Source organism: Camelus bactrianus, chromosome 12, assembly GCF_048773025.1.
Source record: "Camelus bactrianus isolate YW-2024 breed Bactrian camel chromosome 12, ASM4877302v1, whole genome shotgun sequence".
NCBI lineage: Eukaryota > Metazoa > Chordata > Mammalia > Artiodactyla > Camelidae > Camelus > Camelus bactrianus.
In genome coordinates this window covers 17160678-17176271 of record NC_133550.1, presented here as the reverse complement: position 1 = coordinate 17176271, position 15594 = coordinate 17160678, and the positions used below count along the sequence as shown (strand labels likewise).

The window sequence follows — 15594 nt, the reverse complement described above, 5'->3', positions numbered from 1 at the left end:
ACGCCCGGGCTCCGCCTCAAGTGGCCCCTGGCCCCGCCCCCCCGCCCTTCTCCCAGGACCGTCCCGCCCCCTCCCACCGGGGCCCAGGCTCTAGCCGATCACCGCTGGTCTGTTCAGCGACTGAAGTGTGTCCCATCCTTGAGACCACGCAGGAACCTGCCTCGGAAATTTTAGCAGCTTTACAGTCCTCCGTTGCCTTGATAAGCATCCTTCTACCTCTAAGCCTATGCGTGGCACCAAACCACCTACCTCTAATATGTGAATTAGATCTTGGCACTCCCAAAGCCTACCCTGGCGGGTCATATCCTTTGCTATCACTTAGGAGGTATGGGATCCAATTTCTGCCCAAGACCAGCCAAGCCCTTTAGGCATACAACCTGAGCATCCCTTCTCTGTGGTCCTTCTCCCACCTCCCCCACCTCCATCTCTCCTTCTTAGCAGTAACCAAGACTGGAAGGGGTGGTACCAGGGGACCATTTTCCCTGGTAGTTTTGCAGTCTTCTGTTGGGAGCTTCCTCAGAATCAGGAACAGAGTTTCATAGTTACAGTCAAACTTTTGTCTCCTCTCTTATCCTTGCCAAGCACCAAACTTGTCAACTGGAAGCTGCTGGAGGGCAGTGAGTACTGAAAGTTGTAGTTTCTAACAGGCTAATGTTTGCTTCCCTTTACCTTCTATCTAGGCACCTCTCTATCCTTCACCCTCTCTGGAAACCCTCTCCATGTCTAGCCACTCAGGTCTCATCTCAGAGGATTTGCGACTGCAATACTTCACCCACTAATCTACTATTGTTTAGAAATCTCTAAGAAGCCTTCCCTGTTGTCCTGACACTGGCCCTCTGTGTTTCCTTAAGAACCAATAATTAACTGCCATCCATTGTGCTATGGTATTAAAATTATGTCACTCTTACTATACAAAGCAATTTCTAAGCACAAATTTGTTCATCATGTACCCCCTTGGCTGAGTGCCTGGCCTCTAGTAGGGTGCTCAAAAGTATTTATGGCAATGACACTTTTTTTTTTTTGGTATTCCGTACTCATCCCTCACATAGCTCCATGGCTAGCACTCACTAGCTTTGTGTACATTAGAAAAAAGCAGCCCTTCCTCAAGATACCTGGCTGCCATTTGCAAGGAAATAGTTGTAGTAACTACATGTAGACTATGGGGTGAATGGTGCCCCGAGAAGTTGTGCAATGTACAATCTTCATAATCGTGAGTAGAAATTTTACCCCTCCTCCCAACACAGCAGAGAGGCATGCAGAGTATTCAAGGGACTGATAGCCTCTGGAAGGATGGAGTTGGGTTCTTCTCTGATGTAGGAATCACAAACCCTTGTCAGGCAGACACTTATGTACTCTTCATCCCATAGGCAAGTCAGGGAAAGAGCTGCGGGTGGGGGCAGTATATAGAGGAAGGTTATCCTATTCCTACACACATGCCCACCTACTCCCAATAACCAAGGCACAGAAATAAGGCCTGGGCATAAGGAAGAGTCAGGTGACCAGCCAACTTTCAGCAAGTCCAAGGAGAGGAGGAGCTCCCCACTGCCTCACTGTATGGCCTAACAGCAGACCCAAGTCCTCAAGGGTCCCTCAGAATGTGGATGGAGGGGAAGGGAAAGGATAGTGGGCAAGAAACCTCTGTTTCTCTGGGTAGACTCAGGACTGGTGGGAGCAAAGTTGTTCAAACAGACACAGAGACAGGCCCTTTAGAAAACCAAAGCAAACCCTGGGATCAACTTTATTGCTGATGGTTGTGGCCTCTTCCTCCCTATGCCGTCATCTCTCTGGTGGTCCATAGCCCCTCCAGGATAGCACAGTGCTTAGGCTCTGCTGGGCCAGAGGCAAGGGAGACAATCTGCCTCCCAAGTCTGCCCAGGCTCAGTCCCTCCCCTGTCCCCACCCTACCCTATTGCACATCAAATCATGTAAACATGGCTACGGGCATGGCCCGGAATAGCAGTGAGGCAGATAGATGTGTAAACGGATTTGGGACCAGGAGCCAGACCCAGTCACCCAGCCCCACTCCATGCTGAGGCCCATAGTTAAATATGGAAAAGCCGGTGGGGCCTGGTCCCAAACTCTGGCTCAGATTATGCAACAGTGCAGATGGCTCAACTCCCCTCTGCCACCCACCCTCTCAGATTACAGGTCTTGAGGTCCACCCACCCCTGGGCGCCCCTCCAGGCCTGGGCAGCAGATGGCAGTGTCCAGTTTTCTCCCTCTCATCCCCAGCTGGAGGTTACTGGTGCTGGTTCTTCCTAGATGCCCGGGGAAAACCGGAGACAGGCAATGGCAGTCTGTCCAGCCCTAGGGAAGAGATGAGGTGGGCAGTCAAAAGCAGGATGTAGGTTCAGTCCTCAGGTATAAGACAACCAACCCACAGACTGGGTAGATGAGGAATGTTACAAACAAAGCAGAGAGCATGCCATCTCCCCTCCTTGGGATGACCACTGTTCCAGAGGGTTCCACCTCAAACCACCCCACCAGCCCTGCCCCAACTCCCTCTCACCAAAGGCCCGGATCAGTTCTGCACGCACAGCTGCGGTGAAGGTCTTCACCAGACAGAGAGTGGTGAGGCCCGCAAAGGCTGCATTGTAGAGGAACACGATGTAGAAGCTGCCCAGCCAGTTGAAGCGTCCAAAGTCACCCAGTAGGTCAAAGCGAGTGAGACCTGAAGTACAAAGGCCAGCATCGGAGGTGGGCTCCCCAACCCCTCCCTGGAAAAGAGCCCAGCTTTCTGCTGCCGCCTGGTGGCCACATTCCAACACTGCAACTGATGGGTTGGCTTCTCTTAGGTAATAATCCTACTTCCTGTCTCAGGGACAGTTCAGGGCTGTTGAAGAAAGTGTCAGCAGCTAGGCTTGCTCCAACTTCCCTTCCAGGGTTTAGCATCTTCTCCTCCAATGGGGGTCCGCTCTGGCTCCAGGTGTCCCAAGGAGCTCCCAGGGCCTGCTACTTGTTCCTGGGCCAGGAACCTACAAGCTTGTCACCAAGTGTTTTTTTTAGCAGACAGAGCAGTGAGGAGGCTAAGGGCTCTGACTCTGATTAGGCTGCTTTGGTTCATATCTGAACTCCACCCCACCTAACCGTGTGACCTGGGGCAAATTCCTGAAACACCTATGCCTCAGTTTCTTCATCTATAAAGCAGGGGAAATAACGTGACTGTGAGAATTAAAGGAGACAACACACATACACGTGCCAGGCATTATTCTAACATTTATTGAGCCCCTAATAATAATAATATAATTATCATAAATTAGAATTCTGGGGCCCTCCCTTAAAAAAATACTTAAAAAAATACTCCTACCAACAGCCAACCTAAAGGAACTAACTGGTAGATCCACAGGCCAAGTTTCCTACTAAATCCCCATGGCACAAGTACAAACGGTATAGTGGAGAGAACATAAATTTAAGAACCAAACAGAACTGATTTAAATACTAACTCATGCACAGTATATAGATGATGGGGTGCGGGAGGTAACAAGTTACCTCTGCAACTCCCCTACTACCATGGGGTGAACTATTTTTTTATACTTTTGAATATTTTTTACCAGGTAATTCTAGATCATAGTTCTAAAGGTGGAAGAAGGACTGAGTGTATTAGCTGATGCCCCAGTGTGTGTAAAAAGCTCTAAACTGGGGTTCAGGAGACAAAGGTTCTAGCCTGAGTTGGCTTTGTCTCAAACTACCTGTATAACTCTGGGTAAATCAATTAGCTTCTCTGTTTCTCCTCTTATTTATTTATTTAAATTAATTAATTTAATTTAATTCCTACAAAAAGTGCAAAGGTTTTTTTTTATTGTGTAACATAGGCAAAAGTATTTGTCAATAAATTTTTTAAGAATTTCATGTTCTGATTCCTTCCACTGACCATCAACCTTAGCTCCTCCAATGTTTCAATTGTAATCTTCAGGATAGCCCTTTCAATAAGATTTTTTGCTCAGTCAATAGTCGTCATGTCAGTCAGTCCATAATTCTTTTAGTTGGGCGTCTTTAATCTCCAGTGGAACATGGACACACTTCAAAAACTCCTCACTTGTGATCTTGGTGATCCAACTTCCCCAAGCAATTTACTTTAGGAATATTACATATTTGGGGTCAAAGAAGATGGATCTGCCTTGGTTCTGATTTTTAGATACTCTCTGTCATGAGACATTTCCAACAATGTATGTCTACAGGAAAAGATCCATTGGGTTTTTAATTTACTTTTGATTTTTTTGTGTGGGGAGGTAATTAGGCTTATTTATTTACTTATTTTCTTAATGGTGGTACTGGGGATTGAACCCAGGACCTCGTGCATGCTAGGCATGCATTCTACCACTGAACTATACCCTCCCCTCTCTGTTTCTCTTTTTTAAAATGAGAATGTTTATTAGATGATCCACCCCAAAGGAAGATTTGGAGTAGAAGTAAATGAGGGAAGGTGTGTTATGGAGCAAATGGAAAAAGCATGAGCTTTGAAGCAACACTACTCTGAAGCTCAGCAAAACATTTTATAGAGCCTCAGTTTCTCCATCTGTATAATGGCGATAATACCTTCTTACAGGTTTGTTGTGGGAATTAGAGAGAGCATGAATAGAAAGTGCCTGCTTAGTACCAGCAGGTACTAAAAAAAAAGCTAATTCCCTTGCCTCCTTTTGCTACTTACCCAGGGTTCGAGAGAAGACAGGAAGTGCTGAGCTTAGAACCAGGAGACAGACACAGTTCCCAATTATCTGGATGGGAGTAAGGAAAGAGGAGGTGAAGGTAGCCAAACTGCCAGCACCTGGTGCCCAAGCATGCCCCCAGGAAGCTTCCTTGACTCCTGCGCAGCTACCTGTGTCATGGCTGTGTCATGCCATCTGGGCCGCAGTCCCCGGAAGAGTGGAGAGCTGTAGAATCCCACGACTGAGGATACCATCAGGTAACTGCCAGTGGGTTAGGGAAGAACTGGCCTGCTCTCAAGGATTAATGTCTCATCTCAAAGGGAATGGATCTCTCTCCCTCAGCCCTCCTTTCAAATCAAGTCTTTTCCTTCTTTCTGAACCCCAGGTCGGCAAAGTCTTGCCCTCTTCCCCATCGCTCACACTGTAGCTCTGCCCAGCATCCCAGAGGAGACAGGTTTGAGAATTGCATCCCAAAAGAGGCAATGGTGGGTTTCCAAAAGGATACAAGATGAGTACAACCTGAATGATGGCACCAAAGGAGCCCAGCTTGGAGAAGGAGACCTGGCCCAGGGAGGCACCCTGAGAGATGGAGCATGTCACTGTGCAGCACTCCCCGCCATCAGTACCACCCAGCACCTAGCCTCCCTCTGGCCTCAGCTGCCCCCTTCCCCAACTCAGCCTTTCTTAGGCCCTCCCCAAAAGATACAGTGGGAAAGTGGCCCAGTACCTGCATGCCCCGGGGCATGGCAGCCTCATCGATGAGCAGCTCCAGGATGTGGATAGCCACAGTGAGCACAGACAGTCCCTGTGTGAGGCAAGGTCATGGACTCCCATCCCTGCCCCAGTCCACGGCTGTATCCAGAGTTTAGTATTAACAGCAGACACTCTGGTCCAACATTTTCAGTTGTTTCCAGTGAGCTGTGTGGGACCTCCTCAAGGCTGACACTAGCAACAGAGTACCTTTGAGGGTACCCTCTCCAGGTGGAAGGATTGCAAAAAGGCCAAACAGAAAAGTGTACCTCTTCCTCCAAACTGATCAGACTTATTCCCAAGTCCAGGATGAGGCAAGTAGGGGGATGGACTAGATTTCAACCCTATTTTCACCCCAGAGCAAACGTGCAAAACTACTTAGGCCCTGTGTGGCCTTAGGCAAACTCCTTAACTTGTGTTTCTTCATCTACAAAATGGGGATTGATGTATGCTCAGAATAAGGCAGGACACAAAGTAGGCACTCAGTGAGAGGCAATCACTATTATTGATGATAACCAGGTCCTTGCATCCCCTCCCTCCTCCCTGAGAAGGCCTAATAAAGTACACAAGGGCCTACTACTCCCCACCCCCACCAAGGCTGGTGTACGCACCGTCAGTACCAGCAAGCACAGCATGGCCAGGGGGTAGCCCAGGTTCCGCTGCCAGGCTGAAGCCTTCCGCCGCTTCTCTGTGTAGGGATGGGAAGCTATAGCAAGGGCCTGGTATGTGGGGCTACCCACCTTTGGGAAACCCCGGTATCCCAATCCCTACCAACCCACATACCCAGAAGAACCCTCTGTGTCTGCAGAGCCAGGACCTGTCTGTGCAGCAGCTCCATGTCCAAGGGCAGCCAGCAGGAGGTGGGATCTGAGGGCAGAGAAGGTGGTACTGTCCCCTGGTCCTGTAGCCCTTGCCCAAGCCACGCCCACTATCCCTGCCAGGAGGAACTGCAACTCACTGCAAATCCTGCGGGTCAAAGCTGCCTCCTCAAAGGCTGAGCAGTGCAGCTGCTCTTCCAGGTCTTCCAGCAGCTGTGGGCAGGGGGAAGGGAGGGATTGACTGTCAGAGGCTCCCAGTCACAAGGGTCCCAGGAGAACCTTTCTCATCTCAGGACTCCATTGTCCCATTCCTTCCCCTCCCCTCATTCACCACCCCGTGACCAGCAACTTTATCCAGTCCCTCCCAAATGGCTTGTGTCCTGCTTTGCATTTCTGGCAACCAACTCCAGATGATGGGGTGAAGGATACAGGAGCCAGCAAAGGCTACGGCCCTCTGCGAGGTGTGCACTGCACAACCACAGGGTCGCTTCATTGTTTGGCTCCAGCTTTGTCTCCAGGATCAAGGACTAGGAATACTACATACCCGGGGCTTGACCAGCAGCTTCCCAGTGACCGAGAACATGCGGGCAAGACCTAGTGGAGTACACACTGTGGGAACAGGAGCCAGTTACCTGCCAGACCCTTCTCTTCACTGCTTCCCCTACCCACCCCTCCATTCCCTCATCCATCCTGGTTGCTCTGGCCCAGGGGCCTTACCCGTCCCCTCCCAGACCCTGGACACTCACCCAGGAGCAGCAGGACCCCAAGGAAGGAGATGCAGGAGTAGAGGTAGGGGAGGTAGTATTCCCAGAAATCTAAAGGGGAAAAAAGAAGTACATCAGCCCATCTCTCTCCTCTGGCTTACTGGGGGCTGACAGAACTCAGAGAAGAGGCGAGGGCACAACACAAGAGCCTACGGGGGTTAGGCCAGTAATGCAGCCAAGGAAAGCTGGCCAGCAGCAGAAGGAGTGGCAGGGCCTACAGCAAACTAGAGATCTTAAGCCCTTTCTAAAGGGCACAAGCACTCTTTGGCCCAAGTCGCTGGGGCTTAGTATGGCCAGATCCTTGGTCTTGTCAAGCAAAGCCAGACATCTGGATATTGAGGTGAAATCTCCCAATTTCAACTGACTCATGTATGTTTTTAAATCATTGCCTGGGCCCAAATTGGAACATTTCTACAGGTTGGATTTGGCCTGAAGTCCATCAGCTGGAAACTTCAGTCTAAGGGAGAGGGTCCCAACTTTCTCCGCCTTAGCAGGATATAATTTTTCCTGGCAGGGGAACATCAGCCAGCTGAAGAGCCCCTCGGCCGGGAGGGTGGGGAGGAAGCTGGCCTTCTCACCATAGAGCGACTCTCTGCTGGCCTTGTTGTTGTCCACGATGGCAGACGCCACCCACACCATGCCCAGCACCAGCAGAGTGAGGAGTATCAACATCACCACTGTCTCGTAGACCCGGGCCAGGACACCCTACAGGTGGAGGCAAAACGTGAGGGAGACTATGCGAGGAAGGAAGGAGACAGAGATGGCAGTCTGGCTGGGGGAAGCAGGGAGGAGTGGATTCAGGAGACAGAGGTGTTTCCCTCTTATTCTGCTAAGTCACTCTGCCTTCCTACCCCACAATCTGGGGTCATTCCCTATACTGGATATTATTCATTTGCAATCCGCTTCCTCAGATCCCTTCTCCACCCTTGTCTTGTCTTGGGAGGCTGACCCCTGAGGTCTGTGACACACATGCTCTTTACCCTCTGGTTTTCTGTTCATCTTGCCCAGTGGGGACGACCAGCAAGAGTGGAAGGAAGGAAGAGAGAGAGGTCAGGGTATCTTTTCTGTTTCTTCCCACCTTTTGCACTATGGTTTTGACAGTGGCTGAGACACTAGCTCCTCTCCCGGGAAGCCACACCTCCCTAGCTTCAAATAGTTCCAGAAAATATTTCTTCCCTTTGCTCCCACAGGCCTAGGGGTGGTAATGACTTGCTGTTGTTACTAGTGCCTCCAGCTCCTTGTTGGTCCCCTTAATGCTGACAGAACCTCTGCAAATAGTCTCTTCATCAAAATCTTTTCAGTTGAACCATCCGAGTGGAACTACATTTCCCTGGTACATCCCTCACTCACCTTTCTGGAGCCAGCAAAGCCCTCAGACTCAGTGAAGAAGTACGCAAAGGGCATGAGGAAGATGAGGGACAAGTTGGAGAAGAGAAAAACGAGGTTCCAGAGGCCTGGAGCAAAAAACAAAAAGCAGAGGTGGTTATTAAGACAGGGGGCAACCCACAGGGGGCAACCCACTGGGGACTGAACATGTGGCAGGGGAGGCGGGAGGGATGGGGTGATATCGGACTGATTTGTCCAAGGCTGCCTATCCCCACCCTCAGCTGCAACCAGGAGCAACGCACCATGGATGAGGGAGCCATTGAGCCACTGGATGTAGTAGTTCCGAGGCAGTGAGAGCAGCACCTCGTTGCTGATGATGGAGAAGGGCAGGAGCAGGACAGCACCCAGAGCGACCGCCAGGGTGAAGGTGCACAGCTCGAGTCTGGGCAGAGATGGGGTAGTGCCCCTGCTTAGCTCAGACACTCACTTCCCTGGGCCCAAGGAGCCCCATTCATCTCCACAGGCACCTGTGGCGTCTAGAACCACCTGTAGCAGTGATAGACCTAGGGAAGGAGCCATCCACCTGGGGCTCTTCCCACTGCCTTCCCACCCTAGCCCTTACCTCCCAGGAAGCCTTGGCACATGGGATGGGCATACCTTAGGCCTTCATGGGAGCCTGGTCACCTGCCATGTCACTTGCCCAGGCTGTCCCCAGGAATGCGGACCTCCTGCACATGCCTACAGGGTGTGCCAGGCATGATGCCAAGCTAAGGGGCCTGACTTCTCTCTGCTCAGTGCAGGGATGTGGATTTCTGAGCTTGTCTTCTTCAGCCTGGACAGAGCAGGGTCACCCCATATCGCTATGCCCTGAACAAAGGCACTAAGGTGAAAGGGGGACCTGAAACTCAGCTTCATAGCCAAGGCCTGTGCCCTGGGCTGCATCAGCTGAAAAGAAGGAACACTTATCTAGTTGGTCCTTGAGGGGTATGGGTGGGGGTTGCTTTCTTCTAATCTGTTGATCCAAAGGGGTCACCTCTATATTTTTCTCTACAGGTGCTAGTGAATAATAACAGCCTAGAGTAAGGACTATCCTCTCAGAACCAAGCATGCCCCACCCTTGGGGATTCCACCTTCCCCATCCCCTGCTATTTCCATTAGTCTGCATCCTCACCCCACTCCCTCCCCAGTGGCTTCTGGGAGGTGAAGCCAAGCTGGAGCCATTTCCAGTGACTCAGGCCTCCAGCAAACAGTTCCTGGTCGAGCCTCTTAGAAGCTCCTGGCCTAACCAGGGAGACAGGAACAACAGCTTTTCCAAGCATCCACATGTGGGGTAAAGCCGGAAGAAGCCAGAAATGAGGCGGAAGCAGCAGCTCTCTCTTCACTGTCTGATACTTCACTCTCCCTCAGCTCCAGGGTACTCACTAGAGTTGAGCTTCTAAAGGCTACTAGGGCCTGGTCCTGAGGCAGCAACACTTACGCAATCTTGTTGACTGTGGCATCTTCGTCATCCACTACAAGAGACAGAAGCATGGGGAGAGGCAGGCCATCAATGGGTGTCTCCGGAAGGCATTTGTGTTGCAGTGTGCCCTCTTGCTCCTTCCCTGGCCCTGAAAGAAGGCCCACCCAGGCAGAGCTGGGCAGGAGGCTCCAGGAGAGCTCACACTTTGAACCCCATAACCTATTCTTTGGCCAAGGTGGCAGCTTAAAGTTCAGTGGTCCTAGGTGGAGAGAGTATGGATCAGGATTTCCCCCACTTCCCTCCTTCCCCAGGTCTCTCCCACCACAGGTTCCTCTTTATAAACTGAAAATAGAACAAACGATTGGTCTGTGAGGTTGGTTACATCAGTGGCTAGATACAGCAAAGGAAAATGAGGGGAGGGGGAGGGGAGGTTCACAGAGAAAGTCCCCAGGGGAATTACACTCATGAGTAGCTGCCTTCTTGGCTGGGGACTCATGAAGCCATCTGGAGGGGAGGAGAGGTTCAGGCCAGGCCAGGAAGATCTGGACAGGCTGGAGCTAGGAATGGGAGCAAGTGTGTCCCTGTAATCATACGATGCCTGAACACTCTACAAAGAGGAAGGCCACCATCACCAGGTCCTGGGGCCCCAGTGGTCAGGGAGGTCTCTGGTCCTGGGTGCAGGAGCACTAGGAGAGGAGATGAAAGAGCTTGTGCCCACAGTAACATCCACCCTGCAGTCACCCTCTTTAGTTTCACAGAGAGCTTTCACATTAGCCATCGCATTTGTTCCACATAGTGACAATGGACTGGGTAGAGATGGTTAGACTCATTTTGTAGAGGATGAAACTGAGGGTCACAAAAGTTACATGACTTGCCCAGTGACTTTATTAGTTGTAGACACTTCCACCTAGACTTTCCACTATACCATCTTGCCCCTGCCTGTGAAGAAAGGGAGGCAGAAGAGGTAAAGGCTCCAGAACAGCCACCTCTCCTTTCCCAGCAGGCACCTTAGGCCTCTTCCCCTGAGGCTGGTGCCATGGCAACGGGAACACTGGCAGAGGGCGGGCAGAAGGCAGGGAAGTCACAGGTACCTGTGGTGAACTCAGCAGGCTTCTTGAAGCGGGTCAGCGTGATGTGGCAGAGGATGTAGAGTGTTGCAAACAGAAGTGTTGAGATCTGTGGCAGAGAGTGAATGAGATGAGAGGCTCTAATCCCAGGCATATTCCTAAGGCCCAGTGGCCTCTGTTAATTCCATGGGGACACTTTCCCAAAACTAGGCTCCATACTACCAGGGATTCCATCTTTCTCCCCAATACTTCCTTCTAGTCAAGGCCTCAGGGGCCTCTAAGAAGCACCAGACAGGGGCTGTCCTATACACCTGGGGAAATAGCACCATGTCCAGCTCTATGAGGGTTTTCCTGGGAGAAAACAGCTTCAGCTGAACCCTGGTTGGTAAACGAGCAGAGAAAACTCTTAGCAATGCACATATACACACACATGAAACAGGCCACAGAACCAGAGGGAATTTACACCCAGCACATTATTGGAAAGGAAAGAGAGTCTGAGAGGAAGAAGGGGATGTCTGCATTGTCCTGGCCCTCTACTCCCTCTCTCCCACTCCCCCTCCCTCCACTTTCCCCCTCCTCCTTTCTAGAGCCAGCATCAGCCCCTTTAAATGCTATCAGTCCCTGGTACCTACCTCAAGTGACTTCCAACTCCAGGGCAGTCCTCTCAGGGCCTGTCCCATGCCCCTGGGTGACCAGCCCTCCAATTGACAGTTATGGCAGGACTTGAACAGGTTGTTCTCTGCATGCAAGCATCCCTGCCCTACCCCGAGTAAGCTACTATTGCCCAGGGCAGGAGCCACTGTCAATTTGGCTCCACAACCAGGGCCAGAGAGTCTTGAGATGTTAATGTGTTTGCAGTAGGCCAAGAAGGCAGGATCAGTCTCATAGGTTCTCCAGCCCCCAAGAGGAGATGACCCTATAGGGAATCTGCATACAGCTGTCTGTACAAGGAGAAAAGCCCCAGAGACCCCAGGAGAACCATGGGTCTAGGACAAAATTGTAGCTTTTAATATTAGGGAAGTAGAGTAGAATGAACCACTCAGATTGTAACTGCAAGATTTTTACTGCCTAGTACTCTGCTCTGGGCTTGTGTAATAGCCAGGAAAGTGAGAGGGCTCAAATGGTCAAGCTGGAGTTCCATGCAGTTCCAGCAGAGGCTAGGCCATTCTCTAGAGCAGGGGATTGGAGCCAGGTGGGGGAGGTACAGAAGTCTTCGAGCTGCTCTTGGCCAGCACTGATGTCCTCAGCAAATGGGACTAAAGGATAGGGGAGACATCCAGGAGACTGCTTCTCTGTCCAAGGTCTCATCCCTCCCTGTTCTCTAGGAATGTGGGCCTCTGGCTCGAGGCCTGGGTGGGCCTCCACAATATGCCCAACCCCACCATGTGAGACTATCCACTAAAGAACACACAAGGAAGGCTTCCGGAAAGCAGATTTGACGTTCCACACATGCACTGGTATACTTTCAACTTTTCAGCCTTCACAAATAAGGGCACATCTAGTTATGTCATGGCTCACTTTACCCCTCTGAGGCAGCCCAGAGCAGACTAGAGCCCAGCCTAAGAAAAATGAAGGATGACCCCATCAGTGGGCCTTCCCACACCTGAACACTTTTATACTTCTATACCTTTCCCTTTAGTATTTAGGGGTGAGGGCTTCCCTGGGGAGCTCTGAGGAAGGAGACTGAGAAGAAAGGAGAGAGATGAGAGTTTAAAGCAGGCCTGAGAAAGATGTGACTCTCTAAGCTCCACTGGGTGCCCCTGGCCCTGGAGTGAGAAGGAATCCCTTGTTGTGTGGCAGTTTCAGCTGTTACTCTAGGTGGCAGTGAGGGAGTAAGGAAAGCAGCCAGGTGCCCCCTGTAGCACTGGGGGCAACCACTCACAAAGGAAATCCCCTAACGGCTCTGGGAAGCAGGAACCTTGGCTTGCAGGGTTTCTAACAAACACTAATAAGGAAAAGTAGGGGAAACCTTTGTTGTTCTCCATCTCTGCACAGTAGAACCCGCCCCAGCAAGAGTCCTTTCTTCCAGAGTGGGAAACCCACCAAAATCTCCTGTTCGTTTCCCCTTCACCAAACATCAGTTGGGTTTGAGGGGTAAATGCAAATAAGCCCTCCCCTGGACAAACCCATCCCTCGCGTACCACAGGCTAGGATCGGCAGACTCACCAGACTCCCAGACACACCAAGACCTCCTTCAGAACACCGGCGGGGGATGGGGGACAGGGGGAGGCCAAGGGGAGGGGCGAGTACAGGGGAGGAACGGAAACCGACCGGCTTTGTTTATCTCGCAGCCACCCAGCTGACCTGATCTAGGGGTTGGCCAGCCCAGCTCTGGTCGGAACGGCGCCCTTCGTCGCTCGCCCCTGTACCAAGCAAGATCTGACAGAGCTCTGAGCCCAAGTAGTCGCACTACCACTCGAACTTCTCCCTCTCCCGCGACACCCGTGCTTCTCCTTCAATTGTTTCTACCCTTCCTGCCCGGTTCCCGCACTCACAATGCACTCGCGGACCCTCTCGTGGAATAGCTGCTCTCGCACAGATAGTACTTCGTAGTCAGCTGCTTCCATACTCTGTTCAGCATGACTGGGGCGGGGGTGTCTCCGGGCCCGGGGAGGACCAGCGGGGATGAAGCCGCCGCCGCCAAGCACCCGGACCCAGGCGAAGGAGACTTTCCTCTCAGCCTGTGACGGAAACTCGGGGTAATCTGGGGCTCAGATTCAGTCGTCGGGACGCCCCGCCCTTAAAGGGGCAGGCACCAGAGCGCCTCGTTTTAAAGGGCCCTGGCCCCCCTCCGCTCCCTCCCCTTTAAGGTCAAGCTTCAACGCAAACACCCGCCAACAGGCACGCTACGAGGAAGCGCCGGTACTGGTTCTAGAGAGACCCAGTGACGACACAAGGGATGGGCGGGTTCTTTCCAGGGAGCGGAACTCATTGGCTCCTGGAGAGCTGCCGCTCATCGCTAAAGCAGCGCTGATAGACTCGCCCTGTGAAAGGAGGCGGGATCTTTAGGGCCTACCGGTGCTCATTCGAAAACTAAGCAACTGTCTTCCTCACCTCCTGCTGGTGACCAGCGACGATTCCTGCATTTTAGTATCGACCAAGATTTTAGTGTGACTTTGGTTAAATGAGCCATTTGGACCAAGCCAGCTAGGAGGGATGTGAGAGCACTACGGGGGTTCTGAAAGGTACCGCTGCTCAGTAACCCAGGGCCCGCAGTAGCGTTTTCTCAAAGTGTTTATGTTGGGGTGAGGGATCCTCTGCCGCCAGGAATTTTCACTCAGTCACTTTTGTGGGAGCCCTAGTGTGTGCTAGAGCAAATACCAAAGAACACTAGATAGAGAATTAGAGAAAAATCCATCTGAAACTTTTGTGGGGAAATGGCCCCAGGGGATCATAGTGGGGCTGAGTCGACCATTAGCTGACCACTTACTATGTGCCACTCACTTTATAGATTTTATCTCATTTTTACATCACAACAACCCTTCAGAGAAAGGTGTTGTGATTAGCATTTTAGTGATTAGAAAATGATGAGAGGGGTTGGAAGGGATAAATTGGGAGTTCGAGATTTGCAGATACTAACTACTATATAAAAAATAGATAAACAAGTTTATAGTGTATAGCACAGGGAACTATATCCAATTCTTGTAGGAATCTATAATGTAAAAGAATATGAAAACGAATATATGTATGTATATGTGTGATTGAACTATTATGCTGTACACCAGAAATTGACAACATTATAAACTGACTATACTCAATTAAAAAAAATGGTGAGAGGTTGTAACACAAGGGATGCAAGTTACCTTCCTGTGACTTTGATTGGTATATGTACTGTTTGGAAAGTCTCACCTTCATGGAATTAAACCCTTCCTCTAAAGTGGAGGGAGTAGTACAGGGAAACTCAAAAGAAGGGCCAAGTTTTGCAAAACCCCCCACTGAAGAATAGGAGTGCAATTCTAAAGGCCTAGACGGCATCCAGTTACTATCTGAGCAGGAGTTAGGGGTCAGAATTAACAACTGAATTGTGTATTCTTAACTTCTGCGGAGCAAGTTACTTTTATCTCCTTTTTGTTTCCCCAGTGATTTGCCATTGAACCATGGGAAATAAAATGCATATACTTGGATATATACACATGTATTTGTCTGTCTGTTTGTCTGTCTGTCTATCTTTGGTAGTAGAAAGTTAATGAGGGGACCCAAAGAGCTGATTTCCCTTTTAGCAACCAAGCTTGGAGTGAACAGAATTCCAGGAGAGTGGGAGAGTGGGCAGAGACAGAAAGAAAAGATAACTGGCTGGGTCCTTGGCTCTGCTGCAGGGAAGGAAAGGAGAGCACAGGGAGGTGACTTGGGCCTACTGAGTGTGTTTTAGGAATAAACATGAGTGGACCAAGGCCCTGCCCTAGAAGAGTTTTTAGCTTGTCAAGAAGAGGTGACCCTGGTGCTTAACTCTTCTTTCATCTTTGTTTCAAGGCAATGTACTTTAATCTTCTTGTTAAAACAGAAATTAGATCTGTCCCTGCTCAAAATCCCTCAAAAGCAATCCAGTTGCACTTAAAAATTCACTGGCCCTAGAGAAAAAAAAATTCACTTGCCTTAAAGTAAGCCTATGGGAGCGAGGATGTAGCTCAGTTGTAGAATGTATGCTTAGCATGCATGAGGTCCTGGATTCAATTCCCTAAAAAATAAAATAAAAAGTTAATTTAAAAATACACAAAGAAACCTAATTACATCCCCCAAAACAAAAGCAAAACCAAAAAATTTTAA

The 15594-nt window shown here is 50.4% G+C and overlaps 1 protein-coding gene across 3 annotated transcripts; it reads right to left on the bottom strand.

Moving 5' to 3' along the window:
• Nucleotides 1–1702: 1702 nt before the first annotated feature.
• On the bottom strand, nucleotides 1703–13698 carry LMBR1L (limb development membrane protein 1 like). Of its 3 annotated transcripts, none has more exons than XM_045523569.2 (17): nucleotides 13326–13698; nucleotides 10855–10939; nucleotides 9782–9911; nucleotides 8607–8746; nucleotides 8329–8432; nucleotides 7557–7683; nucleotides 6961–7029; nucleotides 6759–6808; nucleotides 6355–6427; nucleotides 6180–6263; nucleotides 6008–6084; nucleotides 5374–5451; nucleotides 5152–5225; nucleotides 4817–4907; nucleotides 4649–4715; nucleotides 2510–2671; nucleotides 1703–2307 (listed from the first exon to the last, which is right to left on the bottom strand). In XM_045523569.2, the coding sequence occupies exons 1-17, from the start codon at nucleotides 13395–13397 to the stop codon at nucleotides 2240–2242; spliced, it is 1551 nt and encodes a 516-aa protein (XP_045379525.1). In that variant the 5' UTR covers nucleotides 13398–13698; the 3' UTR covers nucleotides 1703–2239. The 3 variants fall into 3 exon arrangements, with proteins under 3 accessions (XP_045379525.1, XP_045379524.1, XP_010962542.1); XM_045523568.2 differs by having other exon boundaries at nucleotides 1704–2307; nucleotides 6759–6823; nucleotides 13326–13697; XM_010964240.3 differs by having other exon boundaries at nucleotides 1705–2307; nucleotides 6759–6823; nucleotides 9782–9815; nucleotides 13326–13695.
• Between the last annotated feature and the right edge of the window lie 1896 nt (nucleotides 13699–15594).

Coding starts and splice junctions, on each gene's coding strand:
- LMBR1L (XM_045523568.2), bottom strand. CDS start 13,397: ATGGAAGCAGCTGACTACGAAGTACTATCTGTGCGAGAGCAGCTATTC. Junction 6,264..6,354: donor TTTGACCCGCAGGATTTGCA/GTGAGTTGCAGT, acceptor CTCTGCCCTCAG/ATCCCACCTCCTGCTGGCTG. Junction 2,672..4,648: donor TGTCTTCTCTCGAACCCTGG/GTAAGTAGCAAA, acceptor TTTGTACTTCAG/GTCTCACTCGCTTTGACCTA.